Here is a 20,838-nt window from a genome sequence, read left to right as displayed (position 1 = left end):
AACTCCAATCAAGTTAAGAATCTTGTGCCTACTGGGAACGAGAACAACTCTTTGATTATTTGGACCTGTGAGTTCTGGTGCACCATGGCTGAAATGTGTGTCTGTAATTCAGAAAGGCCTTTACCTTTCTTTGCATATGTAATGTTTTGCCTATATCCAGAGGATATTAATAAATTAAATTACCAAGTCTCTTAAAGAGATATGTTCTGATTGGCTTTAGAGATAAATAAATATTTATAGAAATTAAACGTTCTAAAAATTCTCAGAAAATTGAACTTCTAATATTTTAAATATGCTAGAATTTACATAGATACACATACATATATACACATAAACATGCATAATATACACAAATGCATATATATTTGTTTATGGAAATTAACTTAGAAATATTTTAAGAATCTATAAATTAAATTAAATCTTTGGCAAATGAGGCTAGTGTAATAATTTTGATTGAATGAAAACAGCTATGTATAATACAAACTACATTTTATTTTACTAGGTATGTTTTTCGTAAACTTATGTAGGTTTACTGATTAAGTAAGCTAACATTATTCCTACTTAATGTTCAAGGCTATGAAAAATGTAAATTGAGTTCAACTAAATTGAATCATTATTTTGACAAACTCTATATTTCAACAGTAATTATGTTTTGTAGTGCGTCAGCTTGAAGATAACTTCCAAGATCTTTAGGTTACTTAAAACCTTTGATCGATAATAAATTGTGATAATTAATGGACAATTATTGGATCCTCAAATCAATTCTAAGTAAGATTAATACTAAAACAGTGATTACTAAGCATTATGTTTAGTTTATATGCTTTTACTTCTTAGTTTCATATGCTATGAAAGCATAAGATAAGAAAGACTATATCTTTGGGTCATGTCAATAAACGGTCATTTACGCTACTCTGAGAATTTATATAAGGGATGCAAATGGCTGTAGAAAGTTGTTAAGTGAATTCGTGAGCTCTACTAGTTTGCTAAAATGCTGGTAGGTGATAGCAGTGCTCAATAATCCATGCTCCAGTTTGCTCTATGAAATTGAAATTTACTTTTGTTAAAAAAATCATAATATAAACAAGTGAGACTGTACTAGAAGCAATAGTGATAGAGAAATGCAATTATGTATATGCTTCTGTTTTTCAAGGGAAAGAGTAGTTTTGCCCTAAAGTGGCATTTCTCAGATTGCTTTCCATTTCCAGACACCTACACTCCTAAAACATAAGGAATACCCCAAAGATTTTTTGTTTGTGTCGGTGATAACTATTGATGCTTACTGTACTGGAAATTAAAACTGAGAATTTTGTTGATGATAGCAACAGTGAATGTTAATAACATCTTAGTATTATTACTAAATTAGTTTGCAGCTTGTAGCACCCCTGATATCTGTCTTCAAGTAAAGTGTCAATTTGCTACAGAATATGAAGGAGCTAACAAAAGACAAACTTGAAAAGTAAAGTTTATTTGCCTTGGTTTATAGCACCTGAATTCAGAAACTCTTGCTGAGTCTCCTTACTTTGCACAATAATAGAGATACATGCATAGGTTCATCAGGAATCTGTCCTCCATTTTACCAGGATATATTTAAAAATTGGAAAAATTGGTTACACAATGAGTGTCTTGCCTGGCCTGTCATATTTGGAAATGAAGCTCATTTGATTTTTGATAAGCTACTTTGTTGTTGTTGTTGTATTTTTTACAGCTTAATTGAAATATAAATAACATACCATATAATCCACTCACTTAAAGAGTACAATGCAATGGTTTTTACTATGTTCAGGGCTGTGGAACAACCACCACTGTCAATCATAGAATATTTTCATTACCCCAGAAAGGAACCCTGCACCGCTTAGCTATCACCCCTTAACTCCCCATCCTTAGGGGACTACTAACCTGCTTTCTGTCTCTATAGATTGGCCTATTCCAGACTGTTCATGTAGATGAAATCCTACAGGACGTCGTCCTTTGTGGTGGCTTCTTTCACTTCAAATAATGGTTTCAAGGTTCATCCATGTTGTAGTCTGTACCATACTTCATTTCTTTCTAGTTCTTTTTATTACCACATTTATTTATCCATCAGCAATATATGGACATTGGGTTGTGTCCACTTTCTGGCTATTATGAATAATGCTTCAATGAACATTCGTTACAAGTTTTTGTGTGGATGTATGTTTTCACTTCTCTTGGGTATATCGCTAGGAGTGGAATGGCTGAGTCATATGGTAACTCTGTAACTTAACATTTTGTGGAAGAGCCAAACTTTTCTAAAGTGGGTGTATTTTTCTCTAACGATAACTCGCTTTTGTTTCTAGATTAGTTGGATCCTGAAGACTCCTAGCATTTTAAATACATTAACATTGAACTGAACCCTCACAACACCCGTAGAAAGAAGGTATTGCTACCCCCGATACTAGAGATGGGGAAACTAATAGAGAAATGAGGCGACTTGCTCAAAGCCGCTCAGATGATGAGGTGGCATTGGCATCAACCTTAAACCTGCCCTCAAAGGCTCATCTCTTTCCCCTTGAACCAGCCCCCCAGGACCTGCAGTGGCCAGGGGACCCTTCCCTCCTCTGCAGGCCTGGAGGGTGCCACGGGTAATTTTTCAAACTCTGTGCAAACCATGTGTTTATATGAACCGGCAGAGGGTCCAGAACCAGATCCTGATGTTGTAGAATCTATGTGCTTCCCAGAGCTGAGGAGGGACAGTGACATCCTAAGGACACTGGCCTTTGCTGTCTCCCCCAACCCCTCAGGAGCATGTGCTCCTGACTGGGGAGAAGGAGGAGCAAGTCAGAGTGAGACAGGAAGCCGCTTAGGAGACCAGGGGTGCCAATGAAAATTCACTAAACGTTGCAAGCTGACACTGCAGGAAGACTTCTACAGGGCGAGGAAATACGCTTCTGAAGTCGCAGGTCTCTTCCGCTCAGCTCTTTCTCCCCTCCTTGCTCAGGTAACGCAGGCTTCAGAAGCAAATCAAGGGATGGGTCAAGGCAACAGCTTCCATCATAGTGCTTACCTTTAAAAACTGAAAGTAGTGATCTGGCTACACATAGGGCTATAGATGCCCTAAGCCTCAGTTTCCTCTTCTGGAAAATGGGAAGACTCATCATATGTACCTCAAAGTGCAGTTGTGAGAATTAAGAGAGATGTTACCCAGTGCCGGATACGTAGGACCTGAAGAAAAACTTAATTAGCAGCTGCTCTGCTCCTTAGTGTTTGCAATATGCCAGGTGACAGGTGCCGGGCACGGACAGTACATAATTTACCCAAGGTTGCACAGAGAGTAACTGGCAGGGCCAAAACTCGGACCCAGAACTCCTGGCTCCAAGGATGAGGGTATTAAACACTTTGTTCGACTGAATGTTTTTCTGCACGTCTCATAATGCTGAGTCCAGATCATAAAGCTGAGGTGGGTGAGGTCAGACGGCTGATTCACAACAACACTTCAGCTGATCTTCATTGCCCAGCCTTGTTCCAAAGAGCGGATTGGAGAGGCTCTGGGAAGTGGTCTTCTTTGCAGATAGTGACAAATGGATGAGGCAGGGACAGAGCTCATTACTGAGCAACTAATGGGCACTGAGCAGAGTCATTATCCTCTTCATCTGTCAGGTCCGCTCTTGTGATAAATTAGGTAATGCAAATGCCCATGCGCTGCTGGCTCCGACATGGGAAATGCTGCTGCACTGCAGAGGATGTGGAAGCTACACCTCCCTGAGTTTTCCCGAAAGAAAATTAAAATGAAGTTGGTCAGGACGCCACCCTGCTATTGGGCCATTTCAAGCTAACAGGGATCTAAGATGGCAAGAAAGTATCTGGAATCAGGCCAAGGAGCTTCTTTGGGGCTTTATCACACACTTAACCAGCTCTTGCTAATAGTTTCAGGCTTTGCAGGTGAGGGGGAGAGAGGCTAGAGAGGCTGGCTGGCCCAACACCACATACCAAAGGGCAGTGCTAAGTCTCAAACTCAGAGCTCCTGCTTCAATCCAAGCCACCTGTTAATGGGCTGATGATTAGCCTTGCAAAGAGGGCTGAGAATTCTGCACCAAAGACTGTGAATTACAGAGCTAGACATGGGCGTTAGGCTATGTCATCTTGCCACCAAGATGCTGGGTCTGGAATGGCAGGGACCTGACAAATCTACTATCTGCAGAGAGCACTTGGCATGGCTAACCCTTGTGAACTGCAGAGGCAGTTTATGATTTCTATATGCTTCATAGTATCACCTACCATATCTAATGTTGTGAGGGTAGGGTTTTCCTATGGTAGCTTTGATTGAGAGCTGCGTGGCTGCTGAAACAAATTTAAATGAACTAAAGTTTAAGAAATATAAGAAAGTCTGTTCCTAAATTGTACTAGCCACATTTCCAGAGTGCAGTAGCCACATGGGGCTACTGTATTGGGCAGCACAGAGTAGAACATTTGCACTAATATAGAAAGTTCTATTGCAGAGCACTGCATTAGAACAGGTCTCAGAAAACTCTGTCCCAATTTACAAGCCAAATCCAGTCACCTTCTGTTTTTGTAAATCAAGTTTTATTGGATCATGGCCACAATTCATCTGCTTTGGGGTTACTGTGGCAGAGCAGAGTAGCTGCTCCAGCCCTGGGCCTGCAAAGCCGAAAATGTTTATTTTCTGACTCTTTATAGGAAATGTTTGCCACCTCTGATTTAACCTGTAGAAATTTGCCTGAGGCTCTTTCCTCTAAAGATGCTCATTAGCAGCTTCAGGAGCAACTAGTGGATCCCTTAGCCTCAGAAAGATCCTTCCCAAGTCCAGGTGTCTCCTGAGAAGAAGCAGGAAACAGAAAGGCTGTCAGCCTCAGGGCTGAGCTTTGTGGGGTGCAGGAGACTCATCCTCCCCTAAGCCTAAGGTGGCTGGCTCAGAGAGGTGGGTGTGGCCTAAGGTGGCTGGGCTCAGAGGGGAGGTGGGCGTGGCCTAAGGTGGCTGGCTCAGGGAGGTGGGTGTGGCCTAAGGTGGCTGGGCTCAGAGAGGACATGGGCATGGCCTAAGGTGGCTGGGCTCAGAGAGGAGGTGGGCGTGGCCTAAAGTGGCTGGGCTCAGAGAGGAGGTGGGCGTGGCCTAAGGTGGCTGGGCTCAGAGGGGAGGTAGGCGTGGCCTAAGGTGGCTGGGCTGATAGGTGGGCGTGGCCTAAGGTGGCTGGGCTGAGAGGTGGGCGTGGCCTAAGGTGACAGGGCTCAGAGAGGAGGTGGGCATGGCCTAAGGTGACAGGGCTCAGGAAGTGGGCATGGCTTTTGCTGTGTTTTTTTTTGTCTTTCTTCCAAGGTCAATGAAGCAGCAACATCAATAAAAAGTGAGACATAACTGTTTCCTTGCACAGTAATTTAATAACCCCTCCAAAGCCAATGCTCCACAGATTATCCTAAGAGTTTTTCATCACATTTAGCCTAATTGCATTCCACACATCAAAAATAACTCCCACATTGATGCTAGGCCAGCTTATGGAGGCCCATTTCCATGAAAGGAGTAATACCATGAATGAAGGGAGGTTTCCAGTCAGCCACCTCTGGCTCTTTTTCAATCCACTGGACCAAAGAGGGAATGAGGTTAAATGACCTGATTCCTTAGGAAGGTTGGCACCCCTGACTCTCTCCCTTGGGGTGGGGGTCCCAGGGTCACCAGACCGGCAGGGAATTGGGGGAGGTCTCTGTGGACTGAGCCTGCCTGTAATGCATGCCAGCTGCCCAGCAATCACTCTTGAATTATTTCAGCTTCTCTCTCCTTTTATGAACAGGAGCCTTTGTTGCAAAGCAAAATAAACTGATTCAAAAGGTTTCCTGATGCTCACTTGTAATGTGCCTATTGTCAAAAGGGTGCGGAATTTATTTGCCATGGCTTGGCATGTCCTGGGGCCAGAAAGAGTCGATTGTCCTTAAAGCCTGTGAGCATCTCGAATGGTTACTTTGGGGTTAGCAGGGCCCCAAGAGCACTACGGTTTTATCTGAGCAGGTTTCAAGTGCACGTGGAGCTCTTGCAGTCACGCGATTTCCCCTTCTGTGCAGCCAGGAGGCTGTGAGCGAACAAGCCCCTCCTCTTCCCATTCCCATGCCGAGTGCTCTGACTCCTACCAGCCTTTCTCTGCTGCTCTGTCCAAGTTATTTGGGTAAATGGGAATAAAAGAAAGAAAATATCCTAAGCCTTCAGCCCGACCCTTCAAGACCAGCCTGGCAAGGCATGTATTCTCCAAGAGCTTCTTGAATTACAGAGAAAACAACAGCGAGCAAATCAGCTATGGGGCTACTACGGGGGTTGGTTTGATTTGCAGGTCCAGGTGAGTCTCAAGTGGCGGGAGGCTCACCCGCGCCGGCGCCGTCTCCTGCGCCCCCGCAGCTGCAGCCGCCTGGCTGGCAAGCTAAGGGGCTGCTTCCCAAACCTCTCCATGATCTCTCTGATCCTGGCCAGGTTGGTTTTGCCAAGCGTGAAGTCACACCGAGTGGCTCCCATGTCGTAGCCAACCATACAGTTCTTGGTGGATGCAGTGAAGCCTTCTGCCTTTGCCGTGACCGCATATTCCCCGGGGTTCAGGAGGCGCCAGTAATCCCCATCGCTGGCTGTTAAAAGAAAGCAAGGGGGACTCAGAACATGTCCTTTCTAACATGGATCCCAATTTCCCCCAGCTGGGGCCCCGGGAAGGCAGCGTGGAGTCTGAGCTTCTGCTGATGGAAATTCTCCAAACACTTTGGGAGTCAAGATGTTGCCCTCTTTGGAAGCTGCCTAATGGTTCAATGGAAGGGACCTTGGGGTGGAGGCTCCCAGCATTGTTCTCACACAGGGCAGACATGGAGAAATGCCATGATGCTCCTTCTGTGACCATGTGCCCTTCCTTAGGAAGTGAGAACTCCTAAGCCTCACGCCCTGACCACAAAATGCCCTCTCAAACAGTCATCGTTGCACGGCTTTCTGCATTCCTTTAGTACGGCTATAAATACAGAATAATGATATTTTTGCAGGGCAAGGAAGAGACTGGATGAGGCCTGAGCCACTGTGGAGGAGGCCCTGGGACTTGCTCCCCTCATTTGGGGGCCCAAGGGAGACTTGGTACCTGCCAGAGGCTTCACAGGTAGATTCTGCCAAAGGCAGAGGGGGCCTCGAGAACTCAAATGACAAATACCTGAACCCCCCTCACCCCACACTTTTACCACTGGTCAATTACCAAATGAGCACCTAATGCATCTCTTGTCCATCTTTTGTTCTAAGCTAGATCTGCATTGAATAGAGAGGGTGGTAGGCGGCAGTCAGGCTTTGCAAGGAGCTTTCAACCTGGTCCTAAATAACCCTTGTGCACATGGACACAGAGAGGCTGTGAGAGAAAGGAAATCACAGTGACTTTCATTGAAGATGAAGCACGTGGCAAGCTCCTGAGTCACTGAAGCCTCCAGACACCCCCAGGTTATAGGATTCGTCTCTTTTTCTGAGCAACTTGAGGCCCAGAGAGGTTAAGCGTCCTGCACAAGGACACACAGTGAGCACTTAGCAAGTCTTCTAGTGTCATGTACTTTGAAGAGTGATTTTTAAATTCACATCGCAATCTTTACTCATCTGAGACACTCCATCCAATGCAGTGAGCTCAGGAGGACACCAGAGGTTATGAAAAAGGAAAGAGGCAGGAAGCTGTTTGCTACACTTCCAGACAGCCTGCTACAAGGTAAATGTGACTTGATATGAGAAGCCCATGAAAGTAGGTGGCTCCACCTGTGCACCTGAAATAAGAACAAGGCCTGAGAAGCTGTGTGCCTAAGAGTTATCACCTGAGAGCTTCCGTGTTGCTCAAATGTGTCCAGTCTCGAAGCCAAACTCAGCATGTAAATTCATTGCCTTCCCCCCAGCATTGGACATGACTCCCGGGGATGAGCCTCCCTGGTGCCGAGGGATCACTACCGAGTACCAGCTGATGATGTAACTAGAAAATGACCTTGAATAAAAGGTTCAACTCGGACCAGCAGAATATCTCTGTCTACATATAATAACAGCAGTTAAAAATGCTTTTTGACCTAAATCAAGGGGGAAATGGAAAGAACAAATGAGTTTATATGGCTATGAGTCTCTGAAAAAGAGCTGGGAGGTTATCAGAGGGGTTGCCCTTATGCATACCTCAGCAGCGTCCCAGAGACAGACAAAGTAGATACAACCCAAGTATTGGTTCTTCTGAGGGCTACAGAGACCCACAGGTTTTATGGTCATGGCAGATGGAGTTCAGTGCCATGTCAGTTGGACCTTCTTTGGAGTTTGTGTTTCTGTGTGATGGAGCTGGACTCAGATGTGATCTCTTTTCACAAGCCTTTCCTGTTACTTTACCAGAATTGTAGTTGGTGCTGGGGTTTAAGATATACCCAGGGGATCTGAATCTCTGGACTGACCATATGATAGCCAGGCCCTAAGCCTCAACAGACTTCAGCTCCTACACTCTGAGTTATTGGACTTCCCTACTCAGCTAACATGGAGTTGAAGAAGGTCAACCACCACACCATGGAGCCTAGAGTGCCTACAACTGAAAGTAGGAGGATTGCATCCAGCATCCATGTGGAATCTAAGCCCCCTCTTGACATAGATGTTGAATGGATACAACCAATCCAAGGTCCACAGGATGGAGGAATAGAATATGGATTAGAGTGGACTTCCTGATATTCTATTCATGAACTATTGTGATTAGTAATTGAAGAAAATGTGGCATTGGTGTGGAGAAAGTGGCCATGGTGGCTGCTGGGTGTGAGGAATGGGAGGAAGAGATGAGATGTGGAGGCGTTTTTGGGACTCGGAGTTGTCCTGGGTGGTGCTGCAGGGACAGTTACTGGACATTGTATGTCCTCCCATGGCCTACTGTGTGGACTGTGGGAGAGTGTGGGCTATGATGTGAACCATTGACCATGAGGTGCAGTGATGCTCAGAGATGTATTCACCAAATGCAATGAGTGTGTCATGATGATGGAGGAAAATGTTGCCATGGGGGGAGTACTGGTGTGAGGGGGGTGGGAAGTATATGGACCTCATATTTTTTTAATGTAATATTAAAAAAAAATTAAAAAAAAAAGAAAGTAGGCGGCTCCTGGTGTTTTTCAATGCTGAGCTGCATGCCTTCTTTTTGTGGAAATGCAAGGGTTTCCATGAAATAAAATGCCCATTTCATGGCATCTCATAAGGCCACAGCCATATCAAGTGGCCTTTATCTTGGAATCAGATGGTTCGAGCGTCATGACACAGCTCATCGAGACATCCGTCTGGGCTCCCCAAATCCTGGGCAAACTGGGATTGAGCCCCGTCCCTGAGGCAAGCTAAATGTCCTCTTGCTTGCCTGTCCTTTCAACTGAGTCTTCTGACCTGGAGAGCACGAGCTGCCCCTTGTTCCTGCCCTAGCCCCAGAGCTAAGCTGTAGGCCGAGTCTGCTTCTCACTCTTCACCACTTAACCGTGCATCTCCCAAAACCTCGGTTAGTATTAGTCAAATCGAATGGGAGGAAGGGAAATGAGTCAACAGGAAACCAACCGTCTTACCAGCATGAGAAGATGCCCGAGCTGAGTCTCAACTACAAACATCTACGAGAAGCAAGTTAAGGCAAAGACCCCCCACCACCACCACCACCTGGCTCTCTCCTGGAGGGGAGACCTCGCAGTGGGAGTGTGACCCCGAGGGCACTTTAAACCCCAGGGAAGGGACACCAGGTTCTCACCAAGGGAGCGAGAAGGTGTGAAACAAATCCATAGTTATGGAAGGTTTCTTCAATGGTTCAAGTGTTTACCTGAAGAGCCTCTTGTGACTCCTCTGTTTCCCCCAAACCCAGAAGGGCCCCCGTCCTGCACCCCACCCCAATCTGCCTGTCCTCTGAGGCCAGCACCCTTCTGGCCCATATGGCGCCCCCACCTGAACTGCCCTAGGGGCGCAGCCACATGGGCCAGGAGAAATCCAAACCCTGCGGCCCGGTCCCTGCCCACCAGCCTCCCCAGGCCCCGGCGCTCAGCCATGGGGCAGGCCCCCAACCAGCCCACACCCCCTCCCAGCGCTGGGCCCTGCAGCACCTGAGCTGGGCCAGCTCCCTTTCAGCCTCTGAAAACTCAGTGTAAAGGCTAGGCTTTGGTTTAGTTTCCATCACGAAACCCGCTTTTTGTCATTTAAAAGCAGGGAAAGTGGATTTGGCTCAACTGATAGAGCGTCCACCTACCATTTGGGAGGTCCAGGGTTCAAAACCAGGGCCTCCTGACCCGTGTGGTGAGCTGGCCCATGCGCAGTGCTGATGCGTGCAAGGAGTGCCGTGCCACGCAGGGGTGTCCCCCGTATAGGGGTGTCCCATGTGCAAGGAGTGTGCTCTGCAAGGAGAGCTGCCCCAAGTGAAAAAAGCACAGCCCACCCAGGAGAGGTGCCACACACACGGAGAGCTGATGCAACAGATAATGCAACAAAAAGAGACACAGATTCCTGGCGCAGCTGACAAGAATACAAGCGGACACAGAAGAACACGCAGTAAATGGACACAGAGAGCAGACAACTGGGGGGGGGAGGGGAATGGAGAGAAATTAAAAAAAAAAAAAAAAAGCAGTCTGTGCTGTCCTATGCCTCTGGGTAAGCCTTTGAAGAAAATCCCGCTACGATCACCTTGTTCTTGAGAAGAAACAGATAAGCAGGTGGGGATGGTGTCCTTTGGGTCTGAGGCCTCGACCCCCCTCCCCACAGGGGCTAAAAGCCCAGAACAAACCCTGCCTCCAGGTGACAGCGCACGAGCTCCTGAGTGGGGGTCCCTGCTGGCCCCTCCCCGGCATTGCACTCGTCCCTTGCCCACCGCAGTCCAGCCACACGGCATTTACTTTTGTTCCTTGACTTCGTCCTTTGCAGCCACCAGGCTGTCGCACTGCAGAGCTGCTCCCTGCTCGCCTCAGGCTGGGAGAGGGGCGCGGCCTTGACCGCCCGGCATGAAACACTCCCTTCTCTGCTTCTAGTTCATCGCCCTGTTGATTTCTTTCTTGGCACGATCACAATCTGCAATGACGTTTCAAATTTTCCTTCACTAGGGAGCACTGAGATTGGGCGCCACACCCTGTCGTGTTCCCCGCAGGACCCCTGGCCTGCGCAGAGCAGGTGCTCAACGGGCGGCATTAACAGAGTGAGTGAAATGACCAGGGATTTGCTTAGCGTCACAGCACCAGAACCAGGGGCGCTGGCCCTGGAATCTGGGACTTTCCTTCCCTGTAACGTGGCCTTGCTGATTCTCATCCCCGCCTGGCAGGGCACCCTCTCCCCTGGACTCTCCCAGATGGGCATTCCCCGCGTGTATCCTTGAGGGTCTTCTCACCTCTGCGTCCACCCTGACCACCAGGGAAAGCCTAAACCCACCCACCCGCACTATGGAATTCAGGGCTGAGGCGCTGGGTTGCTGTCCTCTAGGCCACCAGGTCTGCATCCACAGGGGCTGTGTTCCGGAGCCCGCGGCGGGAGGCCAGTGCACTGAGGCCATCGCCGGGCAATTGGAGGGAAGGGGCGGCCCAGCCCCGGGAGCCGGCATGCTGGTTGGAATGCTGCACACCCAGACCCTCAGAACGCCAGCGGCTGGGGAAGCAAGGTCTTCCCAGATGTAAACATCAGCAAGATGAGTCACACTGGATGGGGGTGGTCGTCATCCGATGCCCAGTGTTCTTTTAAGAAGAGAAAACAGAGACGCAGATGGACACACAGGGAAATGCTGGGCGACAACACAGGGGAGCTTGGGGGGACGCTTCTACAAGCCCAGGAACGCCCCAAGTGCACCGGCAGCTGGGGGAGGCCATGGAGGAGCCTCCCCTGGGGCACTCCTGCGGCCCTGCAGGTGCCTTGATTCCGTACTTCTGGGCTCCAGAACCATTGCAGAATAGATTGCTTTAAGCCACCCGGTTTGTGGCACTTTGCTATGTGACAGCCCGAGGAAACTAACGAGCAGGTCAGATCAGTAGCCACTGAGCAAAGAACAATCACGGGGCCACGGTTTCTGCGTCCAGTATTAGCTGATGTAGTCACGGATATTTAAAAAACATTCTTACTAGCTTCCCTCCGGGTGGATTTCCATTTACGATTTCTGTTTATTTTATGCCAAATACCTCCTGAAATAAAGCTTGTCAGATCATATAAGCCTCAGACAGAAATCAAGACAAACCCAGAGCTTACGTCAAGCGCTGAAAGATGCTGAAACACATAAAGAACCTCGCCAAGAGCTGAGTATGGAACTCATCTGTCGTGAGAATACACTGGGCAATTATTTATAGGGGGAGAAAACAAAGGGAGAGAGAAGTGCATTTCCCCATCAAAACTGTCTCCTTGATTACAGGGGCTTGAAATTCAGAGCCCATTAGGCAAAGTATTCTCATCTTGGTTTATGGGGCCCCAGGGCCTTTTTATCTCCCACTCAGTTTAAAAACCCCATGTTTTCTTACATTGCATACAAGGCACTAAATAGTCCAAGGAATGTTCCAGGCTATTTTATGAGTCACTTTATTATAAAGCAGTTCATGAGCAGCGTTTAAAATACCAGTCCTATAAAGAACCAGATCAAACAGGCTGTCTTTCTTTCTTTTTCTTTTTTAGGATCTTCCAACTTTTTTTGTGAAATTGTTTCAAACCTACAGGACAGTTGCAAAACTGATACAGAACTCTGCCATATCGCCGACCCCCTCCCCAACTCAAATACCCAGATCCACCAATTTTAACATTTTGCGACACTGACCATATCATTTCATCCATTCATCCATCCATCCATCTATTTTCTGAACACTTGAGAGTAAGTTGTATACATCATGCTCCTTGAATACTTAATACTGACCTTTTCATTTCCTATGAACAAGGATATTCATTTATGGAACCACCTTAAGTGCTGTTAATCAAGTTCAAGAAATTCTGTCTTCCTTTCTTAATGATCACCAGCACTCTGCACGGTCTCTGCCCATCATAGGGGTGCAATCTGCATTTGTTGAATTAATGAATGAGTACGAGAATAAGTGAATGAATGAGTGGATGCCCCCAAAGGGCTACTGTGTTCCAAATGCCATGATACACAGCATGAAACCTTGTAGACATGACTACAAAAGCCTCATAGACAAGAGACAGGAATGTTCAAAAAATAGAGTTGTGTGACGAAACAAGTAACTAAATGGTAAGAATGCAATTCACAGTATTCCATGGCTGATTGCTACTTTGCAGCATTTCAGATTCATGCCAGCCATTTAAACTGTAATTGGCCTGCTATACCAGGAACACCCATAGGCAGCCTGGCACTGGAGAGCACACAGGCAGGGCTGATCCCAGCCTCACCCCATCTGAATGTTCTAGAGTCTCTGTGTCCTTGCAGGTCAAATGGGATAATCACTGCTGCCATAGCTCCTTGTCAGTCTTTTTGGGAGGACTGGAACTGTTAACACCTGTGAACAGTTTGCATAAAAAAAGTCCCCTTCTCCTCCTCAATGATGGTGTGAGTTGCATGGGGCATCAGAGGCCTTGGCTTAAACCAAGCTCAGCCACTCACTGTGTCATCTTGGAAGTATCAAGTAATGTCCATTTTTTCATTCGTTCATTCAAATTCATCCATTCGTTCAACAAATAATTACTGAGCACCTCTTAAATGCCAAGCAGTGTGCTTGTAATACAGTGTCCTGATTTTGTTGACCCATAAAATTGTGTGAAGCTAATCCATTCCTGTGCATGTAAACCTATTTTATGTGGGACCTTTTGATTAGATTGCTTTTGATTAGACTGCTTCAGCTAAGGACTTTTTGATTGATTGTGGGACCCAGGGTGGGTCCTAATCCTTTTACTGGAGTCTTACATAAACTGAGGACTGAAAGCAGAGACACACAGAGAAAGAGCACTGTAAGGTTCTACTCTGCCGTGTGAGATAGGACCCAGGATCGCCTACAGCCGCGAAAGACAGAAAAATCCCAAGAGGCTCAGAGAGGCTGGAGGCTGGACTCAGCAGAGCAGCCTGAGGCTGAAGAGAGAGGCCCAGGGAGAGACGAGCCCTATGCCTGATCGCTCACAGCTGAGCATGAGGAGGAAGTGAGCCTGAGGAGAAGGCAGAGACAGGTGCCATTTTGCCTTGCCACGGGGCAGGAGTCCAGGATCGCCAGTAGCCAACCTTTAGAGAGACAGCCTCTCTGATGATACCTTGATTTAGGCATTTCCACAGCCTCAGAACTCTTAAGATTTCACCCTAATAAATTTCCATTATAGGGAAGCAAATGTGGCTCAAGTGATAGAGCATCTGCCTACTATATGGGAAGACCTGAGCTTGATCTCTGGGACCTCCTGGTGAAAAAGAAGAAGAGAAAGCGTGCCCACATGGCAAGCCAGTGCCCGTGCAAGTGCCCACAGGGTGAGTCAGTGGCGAGCCAGTGCCTGCGTGGCGAGCCAGTGCCCACGCAAGTGAGTCACACGCAAGAAGATGATGTATCAAAAGAGACACAAAGGGAAGAGTCAAGGTGAAGCACAGGAGAAACCAGGAACTGAGGTGGTGCAATTGACAGGGAGCCTTTCTCCACATCAGGGATCTCCAGGATCAAATCCTGGTGAATCCTAGAGGAGAGGAAATGAGAAGAGAGGACAACACAGACACCAAAAACAGCAGGGCAGGAGGAGGGGAAGCGGGAAAATAAATAAATAAATCGTAAAAGAAAAATTCCCATTATAAAAACCAGCTCATTTCTGGTATTTTTGCAATGGCAGTCTGTGGCAAACCAAAACATACTGCAATGAAAAGATCCCTGCCCTCGCAGCAAGGGGGGCGGCGGGCAGAAACAAACAAGCAGCACAGTAAATGTCAATGTGTCAGTGTGTGTTAGAAGTGAGAGGGGCCTTTGGGAGCCACGACTGCTGCCCTGCAGCACACCCCTGCCTTGCCACCCCTTTGCCTCTTCTGGGCAAAGGCCTTCCTTCCACCCTCTGTGACCCCCAGAACATTCCTGGCACAGCCACCTTCTGCCTGGTCTGGGAGCTGAGACGCCTGCACAGATAACACCGTAGAAAGAGCGGCCCCTCCTCGCCTCCTCAGCCTCTGGAAACCACCCGTGCACTCAGAAGTTGATCAACTATCCCATGCCCGTCCCAGGGAGGGGACGGAGAGAAGCCAGAAAGCGCAGGTTGAAAACTTTGCTTTCAAGGACCTCTGTGGAAAATCAGAGGAAAGAGGCCAATTTGATTCTGCTGAAGTTGCTGGCATCAATTCCCAGTTTTAACCCAAGTCAAACATTTCAAGAAAGTGGATATTTCTTGTTGAGAAAACATTTGTATTCATTCACAATTACCTGTTCGGATGTCATGGTTAATGCCTTCTATGGAGATAATGGCGTTGGGAATTCCTTTCCCGAGTGAATCCCTCACGAGGCCTTTGATGCCACGATGAACCTGCTCGGCAAACACGGGGAGAAACTAGTTTAAACGGTTCCAGGTAGGTCACCCTCACCCTCTGCAGCTGCGACTCTGAGAGCCCAGCTGGGGCCTGGGGGTCGGCTCTATTTCCAACAAGGACCCCAGGTTCACTAGCTATCACCCCCAGCCACAGAGCAGCCACTGAGAACCCCGGGACTAGCTTCACCTGCATAAGCCGGCGGGCACCGTCAACATTTATCGTGCCCACCTCCTTGGTATAATCAAACAACTGTCTCTTTCAACACTCGTGCGGTTGGCCCAGGAGGATGGCCGAGGTCCGAGGTGCCTCTTGGACGGCCACAGGCTTCCAGCCACCAAATGGCATCGTTCCTGGGCTCACCCCCGTCCCAGCCTTCTGCCCACCCCTACCTGTTCCATGAACACGATGAGGGATTCCCGATTATTCTCCCATTCCTCGGGCAGCTCGCTCTCGTGCGGGTATTTGTCACAGCCCACGTAGATGGACAGTTCAAAGCAGTTTGTGTGAAGGTAGCTGAAATCGTTCAGACCTGCCAAGCAACGGGACGGCGCTTTACCTAAACCACGCTCAAGGTGGCGCCGCGGAGGGAGCAGAGCTCCCGGACACTATTCAGAAGACTTTATTTCAACAAAGCACTCTCCAGAATTGACTGCAGACAAAGTTGACAGTAGAGCAAAGGTGGGTATGCTGGGGGAGGGAGTGAAGGAGAGAGGATCCAGCCTAGAAGGTTCCTGAAGACAGTCACATACAAGGACATTGGTGGAAAAAGGAGGAGAGAAGTACGTGCCTTTTAGATAAAGTAGTTTTTATTTCATTAAGCTCAGTTTAACACACTACTTTTAGACTGAAAGGATAGATTCACACTATGAATTTCAAGTATTTAATTCAATTTTTCTATGTAGTTATGATGAGCTCAACTATAGCTGTTTAATTATAATTCATAAAAACACCTCTGCATACCATCCTTTAGTGAGGGCTTGACATAAGCCAGGATGTGTCCAAAGCACTTGGCATCCAGGCTTCACCACAAACCCAGCAGAGTTACAACACAATTGTACAAATAAGAAAATTCGAGGTCGAGAACAGTAAGAAACGCATCTAGGATCACGAATCAGGACTGGGCCGGAATCCGGATTTGAGTCCAGGTCTGGGTGAGGTCATGTCTCCTCTTTTATCTACAGCCAGAACGAATCTGCTTTAGACTGCGTGGCAAACGTATGCACCCATACAGCCAGGGAGCAGGGAAACCTTCCGCTTCCTAGCTCGACCACAGCGGGGGGAAGCACCGGCTGCACACGTGCTGGTACCCCACACTTGTTAACGGGACGTAACGTGCCCATGGCTTTGTTCCCAACGTTTACTTTTTACATTTTGGAGAGGAGGAGGAGGAGCAAGGACCGGCTGTGGGCGTGTTTGCAGGATTGCCAGAGAGCAGTCACCCGGGTGCCCCACCAAGCCCTCTGTGGACTCGAGGCTCAGCGCTGCAGGAAGCAGAGGCCGGGGAGGCCGGGACCGAGGTGCCCGAGGAGAAGCGCACGCCCGCCTAAGCGTCAACACGCATTTTTGGTTCTTCTGATTTCCAGCCAACCTGGTCCTTACTGGGACACAGGCCTCACCGGGGCCTCAGAAGGCCGCCCACTTGCGAGGAGCTCACCACCACACCCCAGCATCAATGTCTGCTCCTCAACTGGGGCTTTGGGGTGAAAAGAGCAACTCTGTTAAGAACCTGCTGCCTGACGGCTGCGGCCAGAGGCCCAGTGGTGTACAGTATGTGGCCACCCCCTCCGCCCGGCTCTCAATTAGGCCATCCACATGTGGCTGGAGACAGGCCTTTAATCACGTTCCACACACCAAGGAGCGGTCAGAGCAGTGGACGAGAGGCTGGGACAGAAGCCTACGCAGGGGCCCCGGGCTGGTGGAGGAGGGTCACAATGAAGGGTGCTGGGCAAAAGGCCGCATCAGTTCATCCAGTCAAGCCCAGAGTACAGACGCTTAGAAGACAAAGGAGGCCAGGGGACAACGGCGTCCATGAGTTTACCCAGACCTGGGCATCCTGGAACAGGCTCGACTCCTCTTTGCACATAAAATTACCATCCTTGCCAGCTTCTCAGGCCTTGGGAGTACTGAGCTAAATGTGCTCGCCACAAACTCAGAAGTGGGCCTGCGGTTGCCGTGTGTGTCCTTAAAGCACTACGGGCGCTGGTGGGGCAGTAAGATGGTTTGGCGAAGTGATGAGGAACCAGAAGAATGGTGGGAAAGCACAGGCTGTATCATCTTCAACACGGATTTCCAGCTCTTTGGAGTTTGTCACGTTGCCAAGAGTAGTTTGCCAGGGAAAGGCTTTGGGCGCGAAACATTGACAAGGAGCTGCGACGTGTTCCAGATAATTCTTTACAAGCCCTCGGGCTGGCTGGGATGGTGAGGGATTCTTTGGGTCCTCTCTTTGCATGGAGCCCTTCTCATGTCATGCACTGCAACCTCAAACACTGACACATGCATTTCTTTTTTTTTAGGAGGTACTGGGGTTGAACCCAGGACCTCATGCATGGGAAGCAGGTGCTCAACCACTGAGCTGCATCCACTCCCTGACATGCATTTCTTCAAGGCCCGTGTGCCCGATGCTATCACAACGCCTGTCTCGACGGTGGCAGGGAGGACACGGGCTTGCAGCCAAAGAGCAAAGAGGGGGCAACGTCACATTGGACTACACACACTCCAAATGACGAAAAATTTCTAATGTATTGGGCCTTGCTCTAAAGTGCACCACTCTCCGTTAACTAACGCCTGCCGGTGCACTGCGCCTGAGCGAGGAATTAACTGAACAAGTGGGAAGGCTGTGGAGGGGGAGGGGAGGAAACTAGACCACATTTCATTAATAGACAGAGAAATGAGTCTGCAGGCTTCATTACACCACCAGGGAGGAGAATGATTAAAAAGACTCGAGCCACCACATATGGCTCTGCACAAAGTCCCTGAAATAATGGAAAATATAATTGATAGAAAAGAATCAAATGCTGCCCATGCCATCAAGTGGCAGCGACTTGCAAAGATGTTTCTATTGGCCTGACATTGATGGCTCCAGCTGTGTGTGTCCAATTGAGTCCCGGCAGTCTTAGAAAATAAACTGAGATATTTCACTTCAAGATTTTTTTAGGTATCATGGCTAAAATTTTTTTTTAAATTTCTCTCCCCTTCCTCCCCCATCCCCCAGTTGTCTGCTCTCTGTGTCCATTCGTTGTGTGTTCTTCTGTGTCTGCTTGTATTCTTGTCAGCAGCACCGGGAACCTGTGTCTTTTTTGGTTGCGTCATCTTGCTGTGTCAGCTCTCTGTGTGTGTGGCGCCTCTCCTGGGCAGGCTGCACTTTCTTTCGCGCTGGGCGGCTCTCCTTGCAGGGTGCACTCCTTGCACGTGGGGCTCCCCTACGAGGGGAACATCCCTGTGTGACAGGGCACTCCTTGCGTGCATCAACACTGCATGTGGGCCAGCTCACTACACGGGTCAGGAGGCCCTGGGTTTGAACCCTGGACCTCCCATGTGGTAGGCGGATGCTCTATCCAATGAGCCAAATCTGCATCCCCATTGCTAAAATTTAAAGGTAAGAATGCTTTTTGTCATTAGGATATTTTTTTGAGAGGCAGGGATTTGCATTTTTAAAAGTCTCTTAAAGAGCAAACTCATGATAGAGATAAATAAAATGCCTCTTTTTGATATGCACTGGTAAAGAAGCCACAAAGAAATGGTATGCTTTCTGTACATGTTTTGAAATGACCATGGAAGCAAATCTTTTTACTACTTTTCTTCTTTTCTCAAGAGTGGAAATGTACTTGAAAAATATGTGAAGGCTGACGCTCTAGCAAAGTAAAAGAACATTGAAGCTGGTTAGTGAAACAGAGTAAGAGAAGCTCATAAAAGAGGTTGGCGGGTCAGCAGCCACTGAAAGAGGGGAGAAGGCCAGAGATGGGAACTAATCCAACTGTTTCTGATAAGCCAGACATTGAACACACCCATCCCTCACTCATGTGATCCCCACAACAATCCTCGAGAGAGAATTCATCATCGTCATCATCATCAACAGCAGGTCCACTTTACAAATAGGAAAAAATGGAGCTTCAGAGAGGTAAAGTAAATTGTCCAGGGTCACATAGCAGCTAAATGACAGGTGGGACTTGATGGGGAATATTCCCCTATCTGATGGGGAATATTTTTCAAATTCATCATCAGTTCGACCGACACTCACAAAGTCAAGAAAATAAGCACTTGAGCTTGTCCCTGGGGTCTTGGGATCCCAGTGCAGAGAAGGAGCCCTCAGCTGGGGACAGCCCTGAGACAGGAAGCCAAGCGCTTCTCCTCTACTTGGGACCTTGGGGTCTTCTCTGCCTGCTGAGAAGGAATTCCTCAAGTCTGCAATGGATGCTCACTGTGCCACATGCATGCAAGGACCAACAGGGCTCTGACCAGATGCTGCAGGTACCAACCAGAGGCCCACCTGCTGGGCAGGGCTACCTGTGAAATGGTCTCCCTGGCAGGACACACCTGCAGTTCTGAGTCACCTCACAGCTGGGTTCAGGGGCCATGGGCTTAGTGCACACATCCCCCCAAATCTGACACCTCCGTGGGCTTAGTGTACGGCAGATCCCCCCAAATCTTACGCCTCCAGGTGAAGAGTCTGGCATCAGCAGCAGCTCCAATGCTCTGCTCTCTGCTGGGTTTGCTTTGGGGCCCAATTGTTTCCAGAGTCCAATTTAACCCTCTCTGATCCTAAAAGAGCTCAGTGGCCAAGAGCAGCCTGCTGAGTCAAACAGAGCCCAGCTCTGCCCCTTTCTTACTTAGGAGAGCCCTTCTGGGCTCTAAACCTCAGATACTGCCTTTCTAAAGTCATACCCACCCCTAAGTCTGCTGTAAGGAGGAAAGAGCACTTTAGCATGTTGTAAACACTCAACTCCAGTAGTCTTAGCAATAATAAACTTACAACGCTCACAGGGGTGGAGGCTCCTCCCTGCCCAGCCACCCTTGCCATGTGGCCCCCGGGCGCGAGCGGGACCAATGGAGACTTACTTCCCGCCACAGTGTGCCAAGAAGCCCCGTTGACGGTGCCGTCTTCTTTCTGAAAGTCTTCCGTGTGGCACACCCTCCTGCGGGCGTCCGTCATGAGGCGGTGCGTGGAGGCGTAGGAGTAGGCCAGCCAGCGGAACACGTGGTCGTCGGGCGTCGGGGTGGGCTCCTGCGTCTTCCACGGCGACCGCACCATGTCGTAGGGGTACGCCACCACCAGCTCGCCGCCCTGCAGGTTCCCGCCCAGCACGAAGGGGATCTTCTCCATCCAGGCGATGACCGCTCGGGTCTCTACAGCCACCTGTCAACATTTCACATCGGAAATGCACTTTGACAAATAAGGAGCAAGTGCCCCTGTCTCCCCAGCTTTCAAAACAGGGAATATTTGGAAAAGCAACTCCTTTACAGA

General features: G+C 48.5%; 1 protein-coding gene across 2 annotated transcripts in view; it reads right to left on the bottom strand.

Annotated features, from left to right (window-relative positions):
• Positions 1–5,330: 5,330 nt before the first annotated feature.
• CPXM2 (carboxypeptidase X, M14 family member 2) overlaps positions 5,331–20,838 on the bottom strand; it is a 128,372-nt gene continuing 112,864 nt past the window's right edge. For both annotated transcript variants that reach the window (XM_004446677.4, XM_058298174.2), the window contains 4 exons: positions 20,433–20,730; positions 15,767–15,906; positions 15,274–15,373; positions 5,331–6,576 (listed from right to left, as the gene is read on the bottom strand). In XM_004446677.4, coding sequence (XP_004446734.2) covers positions 6,320–6,576; positions 15,274–15,373; positions 15,767–15,906; positions 20,433–20,730 — 795 coding nt within the window. In that variant the 3' untranslated portion in view covers positions 5,331–6,319. The remainder of the gene's footprint in view (positions 6,577–15,273; positions 15,374–15,766; positions 15,907–20,432; positions 20,731–20,838) is intronic.

This window comes from Dasypus novemcinctus, chromosome 6 (assembly GCF_030445035.2).
Source record: "Dasypus novemcinctus isolate mDasNov1 chromosome 6, mDasNov1.1.hap2, whole genome shotgun sequence".
In the NCBI taxonomy this organism is placed as follows: domain Eukaryota; kingdom Metazoa; phylum Chordata; class Mammalia; order Cingulata; family Dasypodidae; genus Dasypus; species Dasypus novemcinctus.
Note: the sequence above shows the minus strand (reverse complement) of the source record. Positions and strands in the feature narration are given on the sequence as shown.